Raw genomic sequence first — 22,457 nt, forward strand, 5'->3', positions numbered from 1 at the left:
CCAGCAGTTCAGAGGAGGGAAACCACACATCTATTTGTGAAAATCAGGAAAGACAAATAGGAAAAGTATATTGTTGTTGTCTGTTCTGTCTTTAACCCACCTAGCTCTTGAAAGGTGGATAGGTTTGCCTGGGATTAAAAGTGGGGGAAGTGATTTCCAAGTAGAAGAAATGGGATGGTAAAGACCTAGAGTTGGGAATTTATGTTCAAGGTTCACTTAGGGAATATCTTGATAATCACCAAGGCCTCACTGTAGAGTGTATACGGGAGGTAGAAAAGGATAAACCTAGAGAAGTAAATTGGTCTCTATCTTTATGGTACCTTCCATTCTAATCTTTGATAGTTCTATTCTGTGATTCTGTGAATTTATTTGGTAGGCAATAAGCATCTATGAAAATTTTCTGAATTACTCTACATGCATATATGTATATATATATACACAGACATACATTTATACATAGCATACTGACATATATATATGAATACATAAAGCGGCTGAGCATTTGCCATTAGAATCCTGTAGCAATTATTAACCTATTAACCTAGACAGGTCAATTTTCTGCCCTTTGTACTTCCCCACATGCCAGCCTTCATTTCAGGGAAGTGTAAGGGAAGTCACATAAGACGAAAGCCTGCATTCCATACAGATCTTTCATATTTTCCCCCACTACTAACAAGAAACAAAAGGGCAAAAGGAAGGAACTAACATTTACTGAGCATCTACTGTGTAGGAGTCACTTACAGAGTGATTTAATTTAATTTTCTCCTGTGAGGGAGACATTATCATTCCCATCTCACTGTGGTGGAAACTGAGGTTCAGAGAGATTAATCTGTTCAAAATCACAAAGAAAGTAAGAGCTGGAGCAAGAGTTTGCTCTCCAGCTTCTCTGGCTCTTTGGATGGGAAGCCAGAGTTCCTCTGACTCAGTTTGAAAGTGGCTGTGTAGAGATTTGAACCCAGGCAGTCTGACTCCAGGGCTTCCCCTCCTAGCAGGATGCAAATCTACTGCAGTCAGGCCTGCCTTGCTACCCCCTCTATATTTATCAGCATCATAAGAGGGATCATAGATTATCCCTGCAGTCCTCTCCTGAATGGGACATGCAGAATTTAATAAAAAACAAACACTTAGGAAAATTGATAGGATGTGGGGGCTGACCTAGTAACTTTTGAAAAAGGCACTATGATTAATGGTGAAGAACTTCAATGGACGGATCTGATGGCTTCCTGTTTCTAAGAATTTCTGGGATCCTGCTAGTCCCACTCACAATAAAGAAGAGTAGCCAGGCAAAAGCAGTCCACAAGAGCCGGGAAAAGGCAGCTTTATTCAACCCATAGCTGAGGGGCTGGGCCCCTGCCCACCCACCTCCTTTCTGCCTCTCCAGAGCCTACCCACGCTGCTGGGCGAGTCCCCAAATGGCAGCTGCAAAGCTCCCAGAGCCCAGGCTCACAGACCCCTGAGAGGAGCCCCATTTACCCATCAGGTTTTTTTTTTTTTTTTTTTTTTAACAGGAGGCCATGGTATTTAACAACCTAAGAAAAGTTTGGACAAATCTGGAAACTTAACAAGAAAAAAAAATAAGCATGAACTCTCTGTAGGAGAGATGGTGGTCTCCCATCCATCCCATCCCAGGCAGCATCATTCTTGGCTGGGGAAGTTGGCAGAGAGTGGCTCTACAGGGCAATGTGGCTGGTTAAGAGGAACTATGGTAGTGGTGGGTCTGGATTTAAGGCCCAGGGTTCTCCTCTATTTCTTGACTGGACAACAGTTTTGCAAATTAAAAAATTAAGGACACTTTTGGTTTTAATGGGGACAAATTGATCCCAAACAACTGGAACAAATCCTCCAAGTTTTACACTGACTCAGTAATGCTAGCATAGCAGAATGCTTAAGAGAATGGTTCCAGAACCCAGAACTGCCATTTACTGGCTGAGAGATCTTGGGCCAGTTACTAAACTTCTCAATACCTCAGTTGCCTCATTTGTAAAATGGGGGGAGTGGGAGAACCTACTTACTAGAACTGGTGGGAACAATACATTGAGCCAATACCTGTAAAACTGTGCTGCAGGTGGTAATTATGCATCAATTAGACCCAAATTATTCCACATAGGGCAAGGCTAGTGCATTTCATGAAGACTCCCTTCCTGTTTCTACACAAAAGACTGCTAAAATAAAAAATACTTGTAAATGAAAAGAGATCCATTAGCCAAATTATTATATGTTAGTATCATCTTCATATTCAAATCCATATTATGAGGCTTTTATGTAAGTTGATACTAAGTACCTGGCACATGGTAAGACCTGTACTGTAAATAGGATAAATTCGGAATGTCTTTATGGGACTGTGTCTGGCTTGCTGGGTCCCTGACAATCAGGACTTTTCACCATGAGTCGTGACAGGCAGACCTGGTACTTCCTGGCCTTTCTGGAACACGACCCTATTAAATCTCCACGTGACAACCACCTGAGTATACATGAAATGTATTAAAAACCTTCTTTCTCTTCTTTCAGGGGAAAAGTTTCCTTAGAATATCAAGGACTGCTGTAATTGGGAGAACTTCAGCCAAAAAAAAAAAAACAAAAGAAAAGAAAAGAAAAAGAAAAAATAACACGCACAAAAACAAAAAAAGACCATGAGGAGGAATGAAGAAGAGGTATGGAGTGACAGGAGCAGAGCTGTGTGAATATCACCAAGAGGCAGTGATGCTAACAAAGAAAGGAAACATCCCTAGTCCTCTTTCAGCTTAAGAGCAAGGGCCCTCACGGTTATTATTCAGAGCTGTGAACAACTCCTCAGATGGAGCTATTTTGATAATGTACCAGGCTCCATTAGAAGTCTGAGTCCAAGGGAATAAGCGCTAAATTCAAGCTTGAGATCTTTTTGTTTTCTGAGTTCTTATTCAGGGTATGACAAAGCTACTCCCCTACCAATGTTTTCTGGGAGTTATGGAATTTTTCTGGTTTCTATGTTTCTGAAATCTCAAACTAAATTTATATAAATGGTAGAAAACTGAGTTCCAAATATTCTAATTCAGAGTTTCCATTCTAGTGCACTCGGCTTTTCTTCAACATTCGAAAACCGCTAAAACAGCCATTCCAAATACTTGGCTTCCACCAGTGGGCAAAGATGTTTGTTCAAAGAGTGAAAGAATCACAGCTGTGTAAGCCCACTTTGCAGAGGGGAGTCACTGTAGCAGTAGGAGTTATTCAAAAAGCTTGTAGAGGAACACCTAGGGTCTTAATAGGGACATGCCTCCCTTCTCTGAAATGGTGTTGTCTTCTATGACTGTATTTTATTTCTCTATTATGTTGCTCTCCAATGATAGTTAATTGGTGTTTTATGAGGCTGTATCATTGAGTAGAGGAAACCCATATAATGCATGTCAATTTTGAGCAGGAAATTCCCAAAAAGCAAATGATACTTCTGAAACATTTGGCTATTTTTCCTGGGATAATCCACCACCTTTAATTCTCTAGAATCAAACACTCCCTTAGAATTCTTGTGGGATGCTTGGTCTGGAGTGGCTTGGTAAGCAGTCTTCCTTACTCTCATCTACAGTGGGGATTAACCAGTCTCTCTGAGCATTCCAGCAACAAAATCGGGCTCATTGGAAACATCTGAGTTGGTCTAAAGTGTCATCAGTTCCATTAGGTCAGGGCCCTTTCCATGTTCTGGTTTGATATAAATGCTGTAGTCATCTAGAGTCAATTCATCATTCCATAAGTTAACCTTTTTTTAAGATTATTTGTTTTTCTTATTCCTTTTTTGGTTATGGTTTATTAACTTAACCTTTTTGAGCCAGTTTCTTCTTCCACACAATGTGGAGAATAACATCTCCCTAGATGGTTTTTGTGAGGAACAAATGGGTAGATGCTCAGCAAATGGTCGTTTCCTTCTTACCTCTTCCCCCCACCTTCCACCTCTGTAAACAAGCCCTACTGGAAGAGTTTTTTCAAGTTCACTCTGATACAGAAGTGCCTTGAAAGGAGGCCTTACCCTTTTCCTGAAGGTCTTCCCATCGTGCCATGTGTAGGAGGAGCTGCTGGAGTACTCACTGCAGGTGCTTGACAGAGAGAGTTCACTGCTACTGCAACTGTTTCGAGGACAGAGATGACCAGGGACAGCAACTCCCAAGCCAGAGCATTTCAAACCAGAGGCTCCTGATTTTGCATTCTGCTGGCGTTCCTGAAAAAGCAGGATTCCTCTGAGCAAGGGCTTTGCTTAGGGGAGAGTAAACACTAACTCAACCTCATCCCAAGGAGGATAGAAACATAGCTTAGTGGTCAGAAGCACATGCTGTGGAGTCAATGGGTTCAAATTCTGACTCTACGTCTTCTTAGCTGTGTGGTTCTGGGGAAGTGATGTAATTTCTTAGAACCACATGTTCTTTTTTAAAAGGGAATAATGATAATACCACTTATTATAGGGTTATTGTTAAGGTTAAATGAGGTTCTAGATGCTAAGCACTTAGTACAATGCTGGCCTAAAGTAGGGGCTCAATTTTACAAGCTACCATCATTATTAAGCAAAAATATCACAATGGAGATTTCTAATCCAGTCATACTCATATAAGAATCAGAATTGCATGAATACTTGGCTCTAATGCTACAAAAGGAAGACAACACAGTAAAATCCTATATGAAGCACCTTTGGCTATAAGGTTCCAGAGCACAAACACTAGATGGGAGCCTAGTGTCCTGGATGAGCTAGGAGATCTTAAGCAAAGAAAGCCTTTAACTTCTATGGGCCTTAAAGTCTTCATTTGCAGGGCAGGGCAGCCCTCCCAGCTCTGACTGCCTCACCCTAAGTCAGGACTCAAAGCCCCTAGCATACTGTGCACTTTACAGGAAGCCATGCATAGTGGCACGCCGGACTCAAGGACCATGAGGTCCTCTTGTAAAAGATCATAGGACTTTTCACTTTCAGACAGCCGTCCAAATGGTAAAGAACCTCACACCAAATAGATCTGGGTCCTACACAAAAGGTCAGCCTGTTAGGATTTCTAGCGGGTCTGCATAAGGCAAGGGTGACAGTGAAGTGGTAAACATCTGAGTACATCCTGACAGCCACATTACAGTCTCCTAATGTAATGGATGAATCTCCATGAATTGGACAAGGCAAATTAACTTCACATCCTGACCACACATCCCAATGAGAATGGAATCTCTCCATTGCTCTCTAATGTCTAATTCCAGTCTCTTATCTATAGCAAGCTTTGTCTCAGAATCTCTTTGATAGGGAGCCATCAGTCTTGGTGTCACTCACAGAATGGCAAAGCCTCCTACTTATGCAATTTGTTGACACTTAATGGGTGCCTTTCTTACCTGAGTACTTATCACTGTTCTGCAAGTGTAATTCCAACTGATGGAGACTATACACCAGCTCGGGGAGGGGAAGTAATGATGACCCAAGAGTACTTGTGGTAAAATATGAAGTCCTTACATAAGTACTCAGGGCATGTTTACTTTGCTCTCTAGTCAATATCCATAATGCTTAACAATGGTAGATTTTCAATACTGCTATTGATACTTCATCTTTGCTTCGTAACAATCCCTTTAAGTGATCTAAAAATGCCAAGAAATTTTAATACTTTATTTTTCCTCTTGAAATTTGGTTTTAAATATTGTTGAAAGCGGAAACTTGTCCTAAAATCTGAATTTCAGCAATATCTCTTGATTTATGGCCTTGTTTATTGTGGATGTAGTTTATTTAAGGGGAGTTCACAGTTGTATCTCAATAGAGGCCTAAAAACATGGTTCTGCTAAACAGGAGCACCTGGCCTTGAAGCTTCACTGCTGCTTAAATCTGGAATTTGCCCCAGAACAAACTTTCAGAAATATCACATTATGTTCCATTTCTACTTGTGTGTTTTCCACGTTCTCTATCCCATTCTCTCTGTTTAGAACATACTTTGAGTCAGCAGGGTGGTGGTTATTATTTAAGACATCCTCTGTGCTGACAACATGCCCAATGTCTTGAGGATGATTGCATCTGTGTCCTGTGAGGCTTTCCACATTTCAGATTCTCCAGTGGCCCTTCTCACCCTCTGCCCGCCTTTCGCCATAGTTTATATCCTACCTTCTTCCGAGGTACAGAAGCTTATATGCGATTGATTCCCTCTGTCTTTGCCACTTGTCCCTTCTCACTGCACCAGAAAAATTTTACCTGCATTTACAACTCAACTGAAATCCCCAGGCATTGTCAAACACATAAACATTCTGGCCCAGGTGTGAACTTCCTGAATAGGTGATGGACGAAGATAACAGAAAGTAGGACTCAGGAGGTAGGCTGCAGGGAGAAGGAACTGCTGCCTCTCCTTTGGCCTTGAACTTCGGTGCCCAGTTTTGATGGAGGGTGCTTCAGTGAGACGGGGAACGCTGGTCAATGGCATGTGGAGGCAGACGTGGAATAAGCAGGGAGGTGTCCTCCAAGACAGGGCTTTTCACACTTTAATGTGCACATGAATCACCTGGGGATCTTCTGATTCAGAAATTCTGAGATGGGGCCTCAGATGGACTATTTTTAACAAGCTCCCAGGTGCCTTAAGCTGCTGGTCCCTGACCCAGCTTTGAGCAGCAAGCCTCTAGGAAAAGCTATAAGAGAGGTCTATCTCTTCTGTGGGTCATTTGGCTGAGTGTGGTGTCATCTCAGAGTCTGGCCTGGGCTGTGCTGTTGGTAATGAAAGGAATGTTCTGGTAATGAAAGGAATGTTCTGAGTTCACCCAGGAGGCAGTGTGTCTGCTGTGTGTGCATGTGTGTGCACATGTGTGTGTGTGATCGGAGAGCAATTCCTTGCAAAGAAGAGAAGAGGCCACTCATTTCTAATAGGAAATTTTCCCAGTTTTCTCCACCTTGGACAATCAATGCTTGATTGTATTAAGAGATCCAGTACTCTGACATCAGGACTGCAAAGTGAGCTCCTTCCCCCTGCAGTGTCTTTCACCAGCACACGATTCTCACATAGGATAACCTACTCCAGTGAATAACTGTTCTGTGGTTGAGCACTTGAAATTTAAGCCTATTTTCTTGGTTGCCATCATGGTTCTGCCACCTGCTAGCTCTTTGACCTTGGACAAGTAACTTAACCCCCATGCCTCAGTTCCTTTATTTGAAAGTGGGATAACAAAAGTACCTACCATGTAGGACCAATGATCAGCCCTTGGTATATGGTATTGCTTGGTAATTTTTAAGTGTTATCATTAAACGCTTTGTTTAATAAATGCCTCTTGACTCTTCAACTAAACCACAAGTTCAAAGTCTGTCTATGGAGTTCTGTTTTACACTTTTTGATGCCTATTCATCATTTGATGCCTGGTGTATAGGTGGCTAAAGGCTGTGTTGAGAAAGAGCCAAAAGTGGGTATACTTGGTCTCCGGGGATCACTGAGGCGACCTTCTCAGCTTCTGGAGAGACGTGCTAACAGACAGCTTTCTCAGTTATTTTTCATTGCGTCACGTGTCTTCTGTGGCTGTGGCATGATGCCACAAGAAGAGAAGATGGCTAAAGGAGGAGAGATCCTGCTATTGCCCCAATATTGTTAGCAGGCACTGCGCTGAGGGCATTTCATGTGTTTTCTTATCTCATCCTCACCACAACTCTCTGAAGCAGAAAGAAAATATCATTATCCTCATTTTTCAATTGGGAAAAATGAGTCATTAAGATGTTACTACTTTGCCTGGGATCTCTCAGCCATTACAACATTCTGATGCCGGGTCCAACCCCACCCACTATGCTGTAATGCTAAGTTCCTGCCCCAAAGCAGACTCCCCAACACAGCCCAGAACTCAAGGCAGCGTACCAAGCACAGGTGTCATTAGGAACAAATAATGAATATTCTTAGAATTCTCCTTTTTAAAACAAGGTGCATTGGCTCTCTTTGCAACAATGTCTTAAGTTGATTTAATTGGCAAAATAAATACTGCTTGCACTATACAAAGTGTATTTTTCTCCTTGTGTATTTTAGATTACCACCTTGAATGACTCAGGTGCTTTATCATTGTTACTGTGAGAAGAGCGGTACAAACCTACACTTTTAGTTAAAGAGTGAAAATGTAGTCAAGAGTTTCTTGGATAAAAACTGCACTCTCAAAAATCCTGACCTTCAGGCTGTATTACAGATTGGATGCCAGTAATGTCTTCATGAATTTTTAAACTAATAGCATTTCACTGAATTTTAATTATAATTTAACTAGAGAATGTTTACCTTTGATATAGAATATCCTATACACACTGACAAAATTGTACAGTAAAATATAAACCAGCTATCTGCAAATGTCCATTTGTCTTTTTTTTTTTTTTAGGCCTAGAATTTTTCATTATATATCTATTTGGCTGTTACGTTTTCCAAGTTATTTTTTTTTTATGCAAGTGAGACTTAAAAAGCCATGCTGGTTAAAGTTTTGCCAAATAAGCACAAAGCTAACCCTAGCTAAAGGAAAAAAAAAAACAAAACAAAAAACAAAACTGCAGAGCCCATGAATTTTTAAAAGTTCATACACAATATATCATAAAAGTAGGATGAATAATATGGTATATGGGCTTTAATAAAAAGCTCCTTGACCATTCTCAGAGGATTTGCGATGTAATCACTACCCAAAAAGGTATCCTGGGGACAAAGTGAAGATTTATGACATTTCTGCCGAGAGTGACACTTTTTGCTTACTAGATCAGCCGGGGGACATGATATTGAATTCCAGAGAACACCAGAAAGGAAAGTGTTTTTATCTGCCTGACAATGCTTCAAGGATGTGCTTTATGGTTCACTTGTGACATCATACTTGATGGAAAGAAAATAACACCTAAACAAGTGTTCTGAAGGCAACAGGGAAACTCACGTGACTCTCAATATCAGCTCGTGACTGAGTCAGACTTCTGCAACTTTCCACCTCGGAAAGCAAATCTCTGGATGAAAGATCTAAGATGTGGGACTGAAGTTTCTAGGTAAAACCAAGCAGAAACATTTAACAGTGATGATTTAATTTTTTATTCCAAAATCCTGTCTTGGACAAAAAAATCTCAAGAGTTGACATTTCTAGATTAGATAATACATATCCTAATTCAAAACAGTTTATCCCTGTTTATCAGGATTCCAAATATACGTGTATATGCATGTGTATGTATACGTGTGTGTACGTATGAATGCAAATTACATTTTAAACATAGTCTGTGTTAGAAAACAAGTAGTTGGGCAAATGTGACTACTCAAATACATTTATTGGCTAGTATGAAAATCAAAATTAACTTTTGATAAACACATTAAAAAAATAATTCTGAGTTAACCTTATGATGCTGAGCAGTGGTTAATATCCGAGCAAATGATTCTAAAAGTGACCTTATTTCTAAATAGCATTGATCTTGTGAAATCTTCCCTTCGACACATTTTAATTCAAAGTCATTACTGTCATCTGTTAGGAACAATTAATGTGAATAGAAAATAATTGCATCAGGGATCTGGGGACTTAGAGGGTTTTGCACATTAATATTCACACACTATTCGATTATATACTCAATTCTTTGTTTCAGTTTTGCTTGGGAGGCCTGCTAAACCAGGGATATTTCACTATATTAATCTTTATACTAATTACTAAGGCTTTTCTGTGGACATTAGATTTGATCTGTTTAATTGCAAATACAGTAAAACTCGTGATTTATGTATAATTTTCTGCTAGGCTGATGACATTTTAAAAATGGCTCTTTAGTCTGGTTTGTCTTGGTTACAGCTTGGGTGACTTCAGTCACTAAGAAACTGAATGGAGTAAGTAAATAACAGAGCTAAGCGTGCTGCCTCACCTCTGACAAGTTTTCCCACTCCTTTTCCTCCCTGGAAAGGCTCTTGTTGCATAGTGATGTGGATCTGGAAAAGGTCTGAGATTCTCTCCAGCTAACTAATATTAGAATGAGCTCAGAGTGCAGGGATTGTCCCACAGGTCTCAATTCCCTGTCTTTGTCTCAGTGGATTCTGCACACTGTCAAGAAAGAAGGCAAACCCCACTAAAATGAGCCACGTTCACTGCTTTCCCCAGTTGACCCCTCTAAGGCTGGGTGCTGTGGGAGCCTACATATTGGTTAGCTGGTCAATCAATGAACATTTATTCAGCACCTCCTGAAAGATGAGCACTGTGGTAGGACTGTGCGCCATCCTCCAGGGGGAAAGGCGTTTTATCTGTGGTGGATGGTCCAGTTCTTGTCCTTACCAGTAGAGCTTCTAATCGCTACTTGCCCCAGACCTACAGTTTTGTTTTTTTTTTAATTCAGTTTTATTGAGAAATATTCACATACCATACAATCATCCATGGTGTACAATCAACTGTGTACAGTACCATCTTATAGTTGCACAGTCACCACCCCAATCTATTTTTGAACATTTTCCTTACACCAGAAAGAATCAGAATCAGAATAAAAAATAAAAATAAAAAAAGAACACCCAGATCATCCCCACACCCCCATCCTACCCTATTTTTCATTTAGGTTTTGCCAGACCTACACTTTTGCTTCTCTCAAATTTCACCCAAAAGGGGATCAATCCCAAACTGGTTGTCCATTTCTTTGAAAATTCAAAGTTCTCCCACAAAGCTAAGACATCAGTAGGTAACTAGAACCATGACACTGTTTCCAGACAATTTCTACCATCCTTACCTCAAGCTCCCTCTAGCATCTGAGTTTCCTGAGGGTAAAGATGGAGCTTTTCTCCAATGTTTTATCCCCAGGAACTGTCGCAGTGGATACTCAGTGGGTACCCAATTAACATCTGTTGTAGTCCATAAAGGAAAAGAGCTGTCTTTATATTTTTCCTACCAATATGTAGGCTGTAAAGATTGAGAGAGTGCCAAAAGAATTCTCACACTCTGAGAATACATTTATCAACATGCAATCAGTCCAAGAAGTTATGGGAAATGATATTCAACAAAAGAAATGATTTTGAGTGGCAGATCATGTGATTTGGGGGAAGGGTCCTCTCTAGGTTGGGTATCTGACTTCTTATTCAGTTTGTGGTTATATTTCACCATTTGTTCGCATCAGATGTATGATGTCACCCTTTCTTTTTCTGCATGAATATGTGCATGTATAAATGCACCCTCATAAATGACGTTAGTATGCTTCAGCAGTTTTTATCCACGTGGTGAATTCCTTCCATTAGAAGAGGTCATTGTGGGATCGGGGCAGGCCAGGATCCAGGAGACCTGAGTTCTAGCCCGAAGGAGCAGGTTTTACAGGATCTGAAAAATGTTATTCAGCCTCTCTGTTTCAGTCCCTCACATGTTACAGAAGGATGCAAGTGGCTACTTAACCTACCTCTGTAGGGAGAGGCATTACCTTCGGCATAAGGGATAGTAAATAAGCATATGTCGAGTTCCACAAAGCCTTGTGCCAATTTATTTTCGTAACTGAGAATTGGTGGTAGATGATCTTTTAAATGATAATGTATGAATGAATCATCTGTTGTTATAGCTTCCATTTATGGAAGACAATGGAGGAAACTAAAAATTGTCTTAGAGGAAAATAAAATCTACTTCTGTATTAAAGCTGCCAGCAAGAAAACAGTAGGTAAATATCCTATTGCACAATTTCCCTTAAAATGCCATGAAAGCTCACACACCCATAGATGCCACACTATTTATAAATAAGGACTTTTACAAAAGGCTTATATTTTCACACATGTATATATTATTATAATAAATATATTTTATGGCCATATGCATTGCCTCACTTTCCAAACTAGTATTGTGATGTGATCTGTATTTAAGTCAAGTCTCGGTGAAAAGTGGTTACAATGCATGCACGGGAAATTCAATTAAAGTCATTGTCAGAAGAGTGTCACTGACATGTGCATGCCATGACCTCTTAGGAAAAGCCAATCTGCTTAGTTAGAGGGAGATTATTTATCACATCTCTGTCTATTGTGCAGGGTTTCTGTTAGTGTCTGAGTGGGTAAAATTCCTCAGCCAAGATACTCAAAACTACAAATCCTTAACCTGGGAATCCAGGTGAATCCTTGTAGTTTTGTTTTAGGCCTGACAGGCAACAAGATTTCTCCCTAGAGGTTTGAAATTGATCTCACATCATCTGTTATATTATCTCAGTAACTGAGATGCCACTTGGTCTTAGAAATGGAGATGCACAGCATCACAGATTTACAAACCGGAGGTAAATGAGACATCTTTTAACTCAAAGGCTTCCTTTATCACTAAGAGTCTAACCCTCCCTCCTTGTCAGACTGGTTTCACTGTCTCCCTACTGTGCCCTCTAGCTTCTGAGTGGACGCTTTTGTCCCTTTGTCCCTGGAACACTCTCCCTGGTCTGCCCACCTACCTAAAAATTGCTCACTATTTAGGACTACTCTAAAACCCTGCCGGTGTGAGGTTGTCCTTGTTCTCTGGCCCACCCTGGACACCCCACCCTAATTACAGGGCTCCCTCATTTTGGCCCTTCATCTGAAGTGCATGACTGCTGGACTGTTTCCTGTATGTAGGATGAACAGCTCCGTGAGAAGACAGACCAAGCTCTACATGTCTGCTCGGTCTCCATGGCAGGGCCTGACGAGCTGCCACAGAACCTCTTCTCTCTTCTTTCTGGGCACACAGCTGGACTGCCTTCCCAGTCTCCTCTGCCCTTAGGTATGGCCATGGGACTGAGTTCTAGCCAAAGGAGTGTGAGCAGAAGTGATGTCTGGGCCAGACCCAGGGCCTGGGTCAGGACCAGCTCTCAGGATTGGCCCAGGACCATCTCCCAACCATTGCTCTTTCCCCTTTCATCAGCTTGAGGCAGCCAACTGATCATAACCACCTTGGAAGCCATGTGTTGAAGATGGAGCCACCAGATAGGAATTTGCTTGGGTTCCTGAATGCCAACTAGATGAGAGCCATGCTGGGACCAGGAATACCTGCTTTGGAATTTACATGAAGAAGAAACAGACTTCCGTTGAGTTCAATCCATTATTTGGGGGTTTGTTTGCTACCATAGCTAACAGGACCCTGGTTGATAGAACCTTCCTCTGAGATAGGCACTCTGCAGCATACAGGGGAGCCACTAAATATATATGCACTGAATGCATGGAGAATGAATACAGTGTTGTGTCAATGATTATATAAAATATGCATATATATAAAATATAATCACACACACATAATATAATCACACATATATACAGACACACCTACAACTCAGAGGCATTCACACATGCCCTATATAATGGCTGTGTTTCCTGAAGTGAAGATTTTCAGCTTTGTGGGGAATATTGACACTGGGTCAAAAGAATTAGGTGGGTTAACTTGCCAGCTGCCAGCCAGCTCTACTTTTTCTGCAGGGTTCTGTAACTGTAATTCAAGGCAGAGAAATGTCCCCCTTAACACACGGCAGCCGAGAATTTGCTGTCCTTTATCTGGCAGGCTGAAGGTGGGGTGGCCTCTTCTGAGGGATGGTGACTATCCTGCAGCTCTCCAGTTAATGAAGGCAGTGGAGATGGGAGAGTGACGTGCACTGGGGACTTTGTGAACTGGACTGGAGGTCCCGAGTTCTCCATTCCATTCCTCTCCCTAATCCCCCGCCCAGCACTTCCTCAGCTGTCCAGTGAAGGCTTGTTGCATTTAATAGAATTCTGCCTCCGGGTGTTTGCTCAGTATCAAGATGATGTCTTCAAGGCAGTGATGCTAGGTCTGGGAAGACACTGAATCCTTATTTAGTGACATAAGGTGAGGTTAAAAACAGATCTTGGTCTAAGAAATGTGAGTAGCACAGGAAACCATGCTGGAAAAAGCAAGTAAAATAAGGTGATGAGCAGCTTTTATAGTTCTTCATGTACTTCCTAAAGACCGAAAAGGAAAGTGTGAATTTTTTCACATCAGGATTTCAGAAGTTATTTACTTGTCTTTGGAAGTAAAGAGGGGACTATGAAAAGGTTTGATTAGCCATCGCTCCCTTCTCTTCACTGAGATTTGGTGAGAGACTTAATCTAAAACATAATCATGCAGGCAATTATTCTCCCCTCTAACTATTAAAAGCCCAAAATAGGTACAAAGGAGAAGTTACAAGAGTAAATAAGGCATACCTCTGACTAATGGACTCAACCAACAAGAGTAATTTAGGTTCAGCAACAGAAGGTGGATGTGAATTAATGTTTTTAATCTGATCTGCTTCAATCCCCTTGATTTACTCAACCTCCATGGATATTACTATATAAATATCCAGAATTATACCCCAGCCCTGTTTTATACTCTCCAGAGTTGTTGTTTTTTTCCCCTTGTGGAAAAAAGTCTCTCAGTTGAAGGGGAATGACTTTTTGCCTGCGATTCTTGAATTTCTGTTTTAGATACAAAACAAGAAGGTCATTATTGACACATGATCTAGTGCCAAACCTCTTTACCTACCATGTTTCCCTGAATTCTATTCCCAATACACTTCACCTGCTAGAAGGTATTTTTCTACTCTCAAAAGTTTCATGTTAGGAAATTTTGAGAAGGAATGAAGGAAGCTGTTGGAATTTGCACACTCACCACTAGTATCTTTATTTAGCATATGGCCGAAGAAACGTAAGATAGCAACTGCCCTGGCTCTCACTCTCTTGGTAGATAAGATACTCTTCCCTGGCTCCTGCCCACTGCCTTGCTGAGCTCTGCTGTTCTCAGCCATCCGGGCTAGCTGCACATTTGGACTTGGCTTTGTTTTGGACCCAATCTCCCTCAAATCTAGTGGCCTGACGTCTGGGTTGATTTCTTGGATGAAGAATTTATTGCTTCTTTGGCTTTAGCTTTGTTTTCACACCACTTTGTCTCTGCTTTGGAGAGCTGATCTTACTTCACGGCTTCCAGAAAGCTTCTGAGTGGCCCCATTTCTGTTCCCTCAACTCAGCCCTAACCCAGTCCTGGGCTGTGTGCTTGCGTCACCCTGTTTAATACTACCAGAAGGGAAGCAAGTCTGGAGTGGGTTATTATGAAATCCCCTGAGCATCCTCCCGTGATTTCCTGTGAGGTTACCTTTCTGGAAATCCTCTGTTGTGGGGGTAGAAAACACTTGGGGTGGATTTGGTATCTGTTTAAGAGATTTGTTTTAAATATGGCTCTGAATTAGACACATCCAGGAGCATAAGGTTTGCTCCTTCTGCTGGGTAAGGCAATTTCCACAGGTATGCTAAAATCTCTGAAATGAAGTTCAAGGAAACTTCCTAAAATAGCTCAGAGTCTGAAAAAAGTAATTTTCCTATGAAAGCTTTACTTACTAAATGATTTTCCAAAAAAGCCAAAGTTTTACTGTATTCATATACCAGACTTACATTTTTTGCCAACCTCAGATATGTGATTTTTTTCCATCAGCCCTTTGAAATTCCATCAAGAGATATTATGGCAGACCCCTGGTTCACATTTCACAGGTTTCATTCTATTCCATTAAGAATTTATTATAAAACTGAATATTACATAACTGCATATTACATAACTGAGTATTGTATGGTCATTTCTTGGATTCACAACAGTTTGAGCCTAGGACAAAATCTTTTGGGATCAAAGCTAATGTTTAATTAATCATGCCATTATTTCCATTTTCCTGCTGACGTGACAAGAAGAGTGTGCCTTCAGAATATTGTCTTAAATGCCCTTTAAAAAATGTCCATCATGATTTGACCTCACTTCAGAGTCTGAATTTTTATAGCTACTTTTTCTTTTTTAGCCATCTACCACAGTCCTTGCTACAATTACTATTTTCCCTGACAATTCTTAGACTCGCCTTGCATATCCATCTTTAGGTGCCCTGAGCGTGTTCTGTTTCGCTCTGGATGGTGCCTCTGCAAAAGACATGGTTCCACGTCCTCTTTTCTACTTCTCCAGGACCCAAGGTTATAAAATGCGTTTGAAACAATTATTCCACAGCTTTATTCAAAACCTTCTTCAAGGGTCTCTGCTACCATGACAACCTGATTATCCGGTGGCTGCCTAAGGGAGCAAGCAGTATTTGGTTTGGTGACTAGGAAGTTTATTCAGGGCCTTCGCTGCTCAGACCAATCCCTGGAGTAGCTCAAACCCTCCCTATCTACCGCATTTCCCTTTTCTATGCCTGGGGACTCGCAGAGGGGAGAATCAGTAGGTGGAAACAGCGGACCTTGCCTTTGGGAGCCTCCACTTTAATTAGTCCAACAAGAAGCATTTATGAAGCATCTACTATGTACAGAGTCCTGACTAGAAGCAGATTTGAGGAAGCTCATTACTGGAGCTTATGATTATCAATATCTGAGCTCAGATGAGAAAAAACACACAAAAATTGTTAAGGCAGAACATGCAAAAAAAAAATCATGGTAGAGTCAGGGTGATGTTGGGGTATGGCATCAGACTGTAAACACCACAATGAAATAGGCATAAGATAATATTCTATACAAAAACCGTTTGGGCATCACCAGCTTAGCTGTTACTCTCAAGCCCCCAAATCTCTTGGTCTGAAGTCTACATGAAACAGAACAAAAGAATCCAGAAATATTTCATATCTAACAGCAAAGCGACAGAATGCTGGGAAACCAGGTGCAGGATTAGCCAGACCTGTGGGTAGGAGGAAAGCCAGTTTAGTTTCCTTTGGGTGGCTCTTACTTGCTGGCCAATCCTAAAATTTCTGGAGCTTTTCTGTTGTCTTCTGCTCTGATTTTGATCTGAGGGAGGAAGTGATTCAGCACAGAACCTGCCAGAGCCTATTCTGGGATCTAAAAGATACAGAAGAGTCTTGAAATTTTCATTTTTATCACTAATTACTTTAATAGGTACTTTAATACGTGCTTTCCAATTACCCCATGCTGTTTTGTAAAGTTATCGACACCGAATTTTAGATTTTTAATCAAGCTTTACTTTGGAATTGTCTCCTGGCTTTTTGACTTTTTACGTATGTGACAATTTAAGGGAGCAAATTACTTTTCCCTCTGATTTCACTCAACTAAAGGGGTTAGGAAACAAATAAACAAACTTGATTTTCTATTTCTGTGAGACCTAGTGGAAACTGCATTGACGGTCCAATGCACCATTTACTAGGAAGAAATGAACTGCCTCGCGCTCCGTGGAAGAAGCAGGCACCATGTAAAGTCTCTTTCCTAATCCCACCTCATGAGGCCTCACCCCACCCAAGGAAGAGGCTGTTACTAGGACTTGAGATAACAGAAGCTAAGGACCTGATCCAAAGTCATAAGGCTGTGTTCCAGTAAGTGGGAGAGCCAGGGCTTACTTCCTAGCCTTGCTGCCTTCTACTTCCAAACTCCTTCTGCCTCATTCTGCTGCTTTTCCCATGAAGGTTCTTCTGCCAGGCGAGTCCTAGGGAAATCTGTTTCTGCCTAATGCTAGGCCCACTCTCTGGGTCCCTCCCATCAGGTGAACCATGTTGCCTTGGGAATTTTCCTACCCTGGTCCTTCTTTAAAGGCAGATAATTGAGAACAAACTGATAATAATAATAACGGTAACAAGAACAGCTGTGAACATTTATTGAGCTCCTTCTAGCACCAGGTATGTGTTTCATATAGACTGTCCTCTTAAATCCTCAGCATGATCCATAGTGAGAATGATTATTATCCCCATTTTACAGGTGAAGAAAACTAAGGAACACAGTGAAAAATCTTGCCTTAGGCCATGTTAATTGGGTTTGAATCCTAAGCAGTCTGACTTGAGAGTTCATATTTTTAAGTCCACAATTAAATCTGGGCCTAGCATTAGGCAGAAATAATGATGGTTTGTTATTTAAAAAATTATTAAAACAACAATGCAAATTAGACAATAAAGTGAATTGCACAGAATTTTAAAAAAAAAATACTTCTAAGGACAATGTGATATCTTCACTTACTAGACTCTAATGTAATTTATTTATTCAAAAACATAATTTCCCTTTTATTATTACTATTTTTATTTCTTTGTCAGTATTGTTATTATTACTGATATGTTGATGTTTTCTTCTTAGAGCCATTGAAATATGGCAATATGGCTTTGTATATAAATTTGGATTTAACTGAAAAATGAAATTAAGCAGAAAAAAACATGAAATCTGATAAAATGCTCACTTCGCGCTAGGTGGTATAGTAATGGCTTCCAGAATTTTACTTGTTTAATTCGTATAATCACCTTATGAGGTGGAAACTATAATGGCCTCTATTTTTCAGATGAGCAGACTGAGGCACAAGAGGGATTCAAGTCACAGGATTTGAACTGGACATGGAGCTCAGCTTTTAGACACTGCAGTGCAACGATGAATGCACTGCGTTCGCTGTCCTGGCGTCTGCAGAAGGACGAATGGCCTGGCCCCTCAACACAGCATACTCGTGAGACCTGGGTGAGCACCTCCTCATGCAGGGGTCATGGCTAAATAGAGACTTTACAAACAGGGCCTGGTTACTCAGGTGAAGGAGCCGAGAAAGAAGGAAAGGGTGCTCTGAGCGGAGTATACACAAAGGCCCAGAGATGAGAGTGAGTCTGACATTTTCCTGCAAATAGTTCAACAAGCCCACAGAGGCAATTCAAGGAGGGGAATGGTTAGAGAGATGTTTCAGCAAGAATAAGGAACTTGTGTCAAGAAATACAGAGAGCGAGTAAGTAGCAGAGCTGGGATCTGAATCTATCACTCTCTCCAAAATACACGCTTCTCCCCCTATTCCTTTGTCCATTCCACATTTTTCCTCTAATACTGGACTTGGCTGGGTGCCACTATGACACTAATATATGCAAGTATAGATGAGCTCTGGAAAAAGAGGCTGTAGATGGGTCGCTGGGTCACAGGCAGGGATTTTATGCCTTCTTGGCATGTTTCTTCCTAAAAGTGAGGGTGGGGTGGGGGTCGGGGGTGGCTGGAGTTCACTTGGGGAACTCAGTTATGCTGCACACCAGAAATGTTCAAAGTGCAGCCAGCACTCCTGGATCAGTAATTGCTAATCCTGAAGACATAGCGAGATGCCTTTTGTGACGTAAAAGGGTTCTACACACTATCCAAGCTGTAGGTAAAAACTGTGCTTGGCATCTGCTCTGTTCTTACAACTATAATGAGGAACAATTAAAAGAAAATGATGAATGCTGAACACCAGAAGATGAGTGCCAATGCAGGGAACAGGCCTTGTCAGCTTTCGGACAACTGAAACAAACCATGCAGAAATATTTAGAGGATGGGTGTTTCCTTACGTTATTGAAGGAATGATTGGAACAAATGACATTCGGGGTTTGGGAGATGATATCACCAGTGGGACCTTAACAGGCTGCAAAATTCACTCTCACAGAGCTGCACATCATTTCACAGGAGCTGGGTTAAGAAAGAGATACAGGATAAAGAAAATGACTTCTGTGACATGTGGCTCATTCGTGGTTTACAACCCAATGCCCTGGTTCTAACAGGACAAGTTGCTGGAGTTCCATTCATCTGACAATATTTGTGAAGACCTATAAGGTAAATGCAATTTCTGTGCTGAATATTCAACGATGGCCTATAGTCTCACTCCCTTGATAGTTAATACAAAGTTGTGCATTATCAGGGTTTCGGACTTACTACTTTAGTTTGCCTTATAGGCTTTGTTGCTACAGATCTGCATCACAGTTTCCCCATAGCTTTATCCCCAAAGTATTTTTTTAAATCCACTGTTACATTACCCCATGGTAAGAAATGCTGCATGGTGTTATAAACAAGTGGATGAAAATTGTTATTTATGCGGCTTCCTAATAGCAATTTGAAATATAGGGCATAAAATTACTAGCTTACGATATTGTTCAATATTAACAGTGGGAAGGATAATATGTAAAACAGACATTAAAGGATTAACTGTAAAACACATTTCACCAAGCTAAATCATTTCTTGGCAAATGGCAGTTTCCAGCTATTACATAGCATTCATCAAGTCAAGTGGATTTAGTTTTATTTTTCTCTTAGTCTGCTAAAAATATTCTATGTTTAAATTGCAATTTTGCTTTTTTTTTTTCTGCAGGCATATTAGGTGAAGCTGTTGAAAAGAGATCAGAGATAGAAATGATGCCAGACTTTCAACACCAAACAGCTCGCTGTTTCCCCAGCAAATCCTCTAGCTAGTTGACTAAAGACTCAACTGTAATATCCAAGAGACAAGTACATGTATATGACAAGACAAACACTTGTACGACAGATTTTAAGAGTTATGACTGCATCGGAAAATCCAGTAAAAAGGCAAATCCTCCACAGGACACAAAACAATGTTTCCACTGTTTCTGCTTCAGACTGTACAGCCACGTGACACTTTGTTCTAACCAAGGAATGTCTGGAGTTCAGTAAACACTGTGAATTTGTGAATCAGACAGTGAGACAGAAGGTGGAAAAGAGAAATTCTTAATCTCCTAGGGTGGAAATTGTGAGGTATTAAGCAGATATTTGATGCCTAAATACAAATAACATAATCTCTCTGTTTTCTTCTGAGACAGTTTCCAGTTAACATAATCCTAAAATTATTCCATCTTTTCAAATCCCTAAAGATTTATAATTTTCATAATCTACTTTGAAGGAAACTTTCTTCAAAGATGCAAAGTAATCTTTCTCTGAGCTTCCCTTTCATTTTATACCATGGACAGTGTTTTCAACCTCAGAGAATACCAAAACTGAGTTCTCATTTGTTAGAGGAATTGGTTATAGATCTATACATAATATTACAAAGAAATGAACATTACAGAGAAAATAAATTGCTCTTAGATTCACTTCAGCAACTATGGGTAAACTCAAATTCCCAAGAGGTCATTATTATTGTAAAATTAAGAGTTTGCTTTGAACACGAAAGACAGGATCTTTTTTTCCCTGAGACTGCTGGTTGAAGACCACAAATATTTCTCCTTGAATGCCCATGTTAATGATTCTAGGGGCTTTGAAACAATTATTACATAGACAGCTCTACTTTTGGTTCAGCTGTTTCATGTGGAATAGTAAATTTCTTTTCATAAACACTTTTCTATTGATCGAAAACTAATGAAATAAGATGCTCTCTAACTTGAATGCATAAAAATTCAGTCTTCTTGTAAGTCTTCTTCACTTATTTGGAGAGTCAAGGATTGACTCACAGAAGAGGTCACCCTGGCCAGTGTGCCATCAAGCCCGCATGCTGCAGGGAAGTCCAGGTCCAAAAGCTCACACTCAGAAAACACCTCAATTAATGGAATCCAACAGACCCAAATCCTCAGTTGGCTGACATATTTAAACCAAAGATGATAATAGCTATAAAACTAGCTTTTACACACTCAGGATACATTCCTGGGCTCTGCCTCACAAATTAGCTTCTCTCCTCATTTGTTCTATCTACAACCAAGGAGGCAGGATGGCACTGGCCCAGGTATCATACTGCTGGGTTGAAATCTTACCTTTGTGTGTTTTGGGGCAAGTTACTTCATCTTTTGTAATCTTAGTTCCCTTTAGGATAATAACAATACTAGCTCAGGGGTTTATTGAGGATTTGAAGTTCAAGAGAATGAATGATAACACCTGAATCTATGAGGTCTTGGAGAGGATCCAATAAGTTAAGGCATGTGGGACATACCAAGGGCTCAATAAAAGTTAGCTATTTTTAGAACTAGCAACATAATTTGTGGGGCATGAGCAAAATGAAAATGCAGGGCTGTTGAGAAAAAAAAATGATTATGGATTTCAAGATGGTGACAGCAGAGCGTTAAACCAAGCAAGGGCCGTTCTAAGCTCGAGGCCCCATGTAACTGTGTGGGTCACCCACCCGTCAGCCAACCCTAGGTATTATTACCTTATCTAGTTATCTTTGGACTCTGAATGACCCTCCAAAATCAAAGAAGGATCTAGTTATGTTCCCTTTACTGAACTTACGGGGGTAAGACTTGTGAATATTAACATAATTTTTCAATTAACAGAAAGGTAGTGATTTTTTTTCTGTCTATACTCAGAGAGCTGAATGTATGTGTGAAATATCCTTCCACCGCATACCAAAAAATAAGTCTTGCAACAGCTTCCTAATACAAGAATCACTTCCATCGAAGAACTACCCTTTTGGTAGCACTTAAGGGATGGCAATTTATAATTCAAGACCCCAAACTCCAGAAGGTGGGAAGTCACCAGCAGGGTACCCAGCTGAGGTAGAACAAGTACACATATCGAGGGCAGAGGGAGGTAAATATTTCCCAGAGAGCCAATACTGTCAATGCTGAGTCACTGCTGCTTTACAATCAGAATGCCAGGATCAGCTTGCTCTGAACTGCTGCCCGTTTCAGTGTCTTTCCTTTCCTGTCCCCACTGAGGGGCTGGCTGCCCATGCCTTGGCAGGAGCTCCTGCCTTGACAGGAAGTACAGAAGAAATCTCAGGCAGAGGCTGGGCACTGGCCTCCCGCTACATGATGGGAGGGCCCACGCGGAAGTGAGCAGGGCCACCGTCTTGCATACACTTTCTCACCTCTGTGCTCACCCTCCTGACATCCCTGCCCTCTTCTTTAGCAACTCCGCATCCCTTAATACTACCTGGTTCTTCTGAGGCTGAAATTCACTTACTGACACCCT

General features: G+C 40.9%; 1 protein-coding gene across 10 annotated transcripts in view; it reads right to left on the minus strand.

Moving 5' to 3' along the window:
- The window catches only part of NCKAP5 (NCK associated protein 5), a 1,340,286-nt gene that overhangs the window by 121,093 nt on the left and 1,196,736 nt on the right, over positions 1-22,457 (minus strand). For all 10 annotated transcript variants that reach the window (XR_005218940.1, XR_005218939.1, XM_037850400.1 and 7 more), the window contains 2 exons: positions 8,833-8,934; positions 3,995-4,183 (listed from right to left, as the gene is read on the minus strand). Coding sequence is in view for 8 of the 10 variants with exons in the window: in XM_037850400.1 (XP_037706328.1) it covers positions 3,995-4,183; positions 8,833-8,934 (291 nt within the window). In the remaining 2 variants the exon portion in view is untranslated. The remainder of the gene's footprint in view (positions 1-3,994; positions 4,184-8,832; positions 8,935-22,457) is intronic.

Source organism: Choloepus didactylus, chromosome 9 (genome assembly GCF_015220235.1).
Source record: "Choloepus didactylus isolate mChoDid1 chromosome 9, mChoDid1.pri, whole genome shotgun sequence".
Classification (NCBI taxonomy): Eukaryota; Metazoa; Chordata; class Mammalia; order Pilosa; family Megalonychidae; genus Choloepus; species Choloepus didactylus.